This window comes from Austrofundulus limnaeus, unplaced genomic scaffold, assembly GCF_001266775.1.
Source record: "Austrofundulus limnaeus strain Quisiro unplaced genomic scaffold, Austrofundulus_limnaeus-1.0 Scaffold1722, whole genome shotgun sequence".
In the NCBI taxonomy this organism is placed as follows: domain Eukaryota; kingdom Metazoa; phylum Chordata; class Actinopteri; order Cyprinodontiformes; family Rivulidae; genus Austrofundulus; species Austrofundulus limnaeus.
The window spans coordinates 20,587-24,691 of NW_013954124.1; the positions used below are offsets into that span (position 1 = coordinate 20,587).

The following is a 4,105-nucleotide window of genomic DNA, read 5'->3' on the forward strand; positions in this document are numbered from 1 at the left end:
CACACACACACACACACACACATACATACAAACAGGTAAAGGAGTAGCTTCTGACAAAGCAACAGCAGAGAACAGGACAGCTGCGTTCATCAGATAGCACAGGTCATTGCCTCATTAACACTCACACAAATACAGTTGAACGTGACAAATTCAAATAAGACACCCCCCCGACACACACACACACACAAAATGACATAGAACACAAAAACAAACTGCTGCGACTTTCACGGAAAACCACCTCAACGTGTAAAGACACCCCATCAGTCGTGTTCAGAGCAGCTGCTGTCAATCAAAACACATTAAAGCTGTAGTGTCCTGAGGATGGGTAAAAAGAAATATCCTGAAGTATGAAACTCAATCAGCTCATTTTTCCCATATCAATGAGAAATTTTGTTTTGTTTTCTTATTAAAATAAAAACGTGTAAGCAAAATGTATGACTGAATGCCAACTACAATGTGTTTACCTACAAAAACAGCCCGAGTGACTGAAAATAGGTCAACAATGACRACGTCTATAGAARAGCAGTTTGGGATTGAGAAGTCAGACATCTTTGAAGCGTGTGTTTGGAATTAAGCTCAAATTTTCCGAGTAAAGTTGCAAGTAAAAAAGGTCGTTAAAAAAACTATAACCTCAAATATCTTACATGCTGTTTCTCTTTTCGTTCACGTTTCTCTGCAGATTCATTCTCATGTTTCCACATAAACATCTTTTGTGAGATTCTATGATTGTTCAATTCTGCTGCCGTTGTTTACGTACACCGACTACAACCGGCCCAGTGTAGGTCGATTATGCAACACAAGCATCCTCGTGGTTTTCGTGGGGGATTTGAGCAAGTTGTTTACATTGAGTGTGTACACTTATTTTAAATTTGCACATCAGTACGTATATTTGGGCAGGACGAGGTAGTTTTGGTGGTCAATGCAGCTGTCTTGTAATCCTAAAGCCACAGGTTTAAGCCCGGGTTACATCTGGAAGGGCATTCGGTATAAATCATTTGCCAAATCTCTCACACGAGTTCGCTCACTGTGAGAACCCCAACAGAGGGGAGCAGCTGAAAGAAATAAGAAAATCAATACGCAGCTGAAACCAGATGTTTTTATTCATTGTTTAAAAGATGCACAACCATTATTTTTCTCACWGTTAGATAATGAAACAGACTAAACCTTTTCTGTTGTAGGTTAGGATTTCCAACAATAGTTTTGATAAAAGCCCAGCAAACGAGATATTTCTTTTATTACAGTACTTTCTTCAACTACATACATTTTCTCAGTATTTAGTATTGTATTGACATTTAATTGTATGACTTGGGTCAAATACGGGCATCTTTTCACAAGTGTTTTACAATAGTTTGCTGGAAATTTGTCCCATTCCCTGTTATTTGACAGAACTGGTGTRATTGAATCAGGTTTTTAGGCCAGTTTGCTCACGTATGCCTTTTTCAGCTCTGCACACAAATGTGGTGGAAATCAGGACCACTCCAAAACAATGACTTTGTTGTCTTTAAGCCACTTTGTAACTAATTTGGCAGTATGCTGAGGGTCAGTGTGTATTTGTTTCACTTTGTCCAAATTGGACCTTCCTGGCTGGTGTCTTGAGATGTGACTCCAGTATTTCTACGTCTTTTCTGGTTCCTCCTGCAGCAAAACAATCCTGCATTGTGATGTGGCCACCCCCGTATACCCCGTGGTGATATCAGGTTTGCAGAATTCCTTTTTTTTCTCCCCTGCAAYTGTAGCTATTGTCAATAAGGATCAGTTCAGTTTTAGTTTCAGCAGACCGAAAAACAGATCCAGATTTCAGGTTTTTATCCTTGTTTGCAAACTTTAATCTATTTTTTACTGTTTCAAATGGAGTAATGACTTTTCCCTCAATGAGTGGCCTTTCAGCCTGTGTCAGCACGAGACTTGTTTTCTCTGGATAATAAAACTCTCTCACAAACTTCAACCAGCAATCTTTTTAGGGTTTTTTTTTGTTTTGTTTTGTTTTGGAGGGTTGATACACACTTTCACACCAAAGCATGTTAACTCTGGAAGACATCTGAGCTGTATGCTGACAGGACATTTCCACAGTGTTGTTTTTAGATGCTTTAGATTTTAKTAGCATGTATTGTGCCGCAGAGGGGAAATTAATTCTCAGCATTTTACCCATCGCACATGTGAACASGCATGTGGAGCAGTGGGCTGCCAATTACTGCACCCAGGGAGCAGCTGAGGGCCTTGCTCAAGGGCCCAAAGTGGGGCTGGTTGAACCGGTGACCTTCCGATCAAGTCTTTTCTGACCTCTGTGTCACCACTCCCCAAAATTGTATTTTTTTTGGTCAATGGGTGTTTATAGTTGTATGTAAAAGTCTGAGCAGATAAACGTGGCACTTTAGACGAACCAAAGTTGTGGAGGTTGACAACTGATTTCTTGGCTGATCTCTTTTTCCATGATGTCACACACACACACAGAGGCAGTGTGTGTTGGAGATGTGCCTTAAAGTTAATCCACACATGGTTAGTTTTCAACTAACAAAGYTTCCAAAGCTATGACCTCCTCMTTTGGCCTTTCCCAGCTTGTTTCAAGGCATTAGCATATAAAAACACACCTTTAAAGAAAGCAATATAAAYAATCTMTTTTRTTTTGGGGGGAAATTATTGTAAAAATGTTGAAAATCCTAACTGATCTAAAAAATATTTAATTTCAGGTAGTTTAAACAAAAATTACTGTATTTTGAATTAAAAAATAAGTTATCTAAAATAAGTTAAAAGTAATAGATTACAGTCTGAATCGTTTCCTGTTACTTGAACTAATCAGCCAGTGCAGTTACAATAGATAATTGTACTCAGTAAAGGCCCTGTCACACTAGACAACTTATGAAACATTTTTAATGTCTAAATTGCTTAAAAAGTTATTTATTTGATCAATTTGTTTGAATTACATTATGTACACACTGAAAACAAGCCTCCTGTTGATWTTTTCTATTCCATCTTCAACGTGGATGTCTTTARACTGTTCATAAGTTGGCATAAGTTGTTTAGTGTGACAGGGACTTAAGACTTCTTAAAATAAGAAAAAAAATCCAGGTTAACAAGATTAATAATCTAACATTCTGCTCTTGCTTAGCATATCAGTGTTAAAACCAGTTTAAAAATACCTTGTGGACCTTTTGGCTGAATAAAAGATTGTAAGGATTGGTTWGAGTGTATGTAAACATCTGGTTTCATCTTTTTCTGGAAAATTACTGGAGTAAACTCAAACTGCACCATTTGATACAGTGTAGTTCAGGATAACATTTATTATAATTTTTATATTAAATTTCATATTTAGGATTGCAATCCTTTGCGTTCACACAACCAAATCAGCCATTTATACTTTTTTCCACATGCAGCTTCAAACGACTGCACCCGGCATCGCCCAGAGGCAGTTTATGGCAGCAGGAGGAAAAGGCCTACGCTCAAGGAAAACTCCTTGTGTGTGTAAAAAAAACAGCAAAGGCCTGAGTGACACTTATACACACACACACACACACACACACACACACGCGCGCGCGTGCGCACGCACGCACGCACGCACTCCCAAGCTGTAGCTGTAAACCCAAACTGCTCATCAGTTAAGTCATCAGTGAAACCACACAAACACCAGCTTGACCACACTAGAAGCAGAGCTCGACTGCTCGGCGGTCGCTGCTTCACTTCACACTCGCCGCCGGAGGCGGGTTTACTGTTCTTTCACACGTTTTTGCTTACTCAGAGCATTTATGCTGCTAAAAAAACAACAACTTCAACAACCTGTGGCCTTCRTTGTGAGGCCTGCATGTTCTGATTCATCAAAGAGAAACCTCGCTGGCAAATCAGATTCTCTTTTTATGGTTTTGATGTGTTTTCTGCAACCGTTTCTTCCCTGTTTGTGTGTGTGTGTGCATGTGTGTGTGAGCTTAGACAGTTTGTGTTTGCAATGACAGGCACAGTGTCACGTCAGGGCCCCTGAGTTCAAAAAGGGGTGAAGTTCTCTTACCTGTCGATGATGACTGGGTCTGAAGGGGTCTCGTTCCTGTTGCCGCAACTCTTCTTATCACAGCACCGACTGCAGAGGTGTTGGTGGTGGTGGTGGTGGTGGTGGTGG

At 39.9% G+C, this 4,105-nt stretch overlaps 1 protein-coding gene across 1 annotated transcript in view; it reads right to left on the bottom strand.

Annotated features, from left to right (window-relative positions):
• The window catches only part of LOC106536185 (transcription factor COE3), a gene marked incomplete in the record, with an annotated part of 38,767 nt that overhangs the window by 19,403 nt on the left and 15,259 nt on the right, over positions 1–4,105 (bottom strand). The window contains 1 exon segment of the mRNA XM_014033393.1: positions 3,998–4,066. Within this exon segment, the coding sequence (XP_013888847.1) occupies positions 3,998–4,066 (69 nt within the window).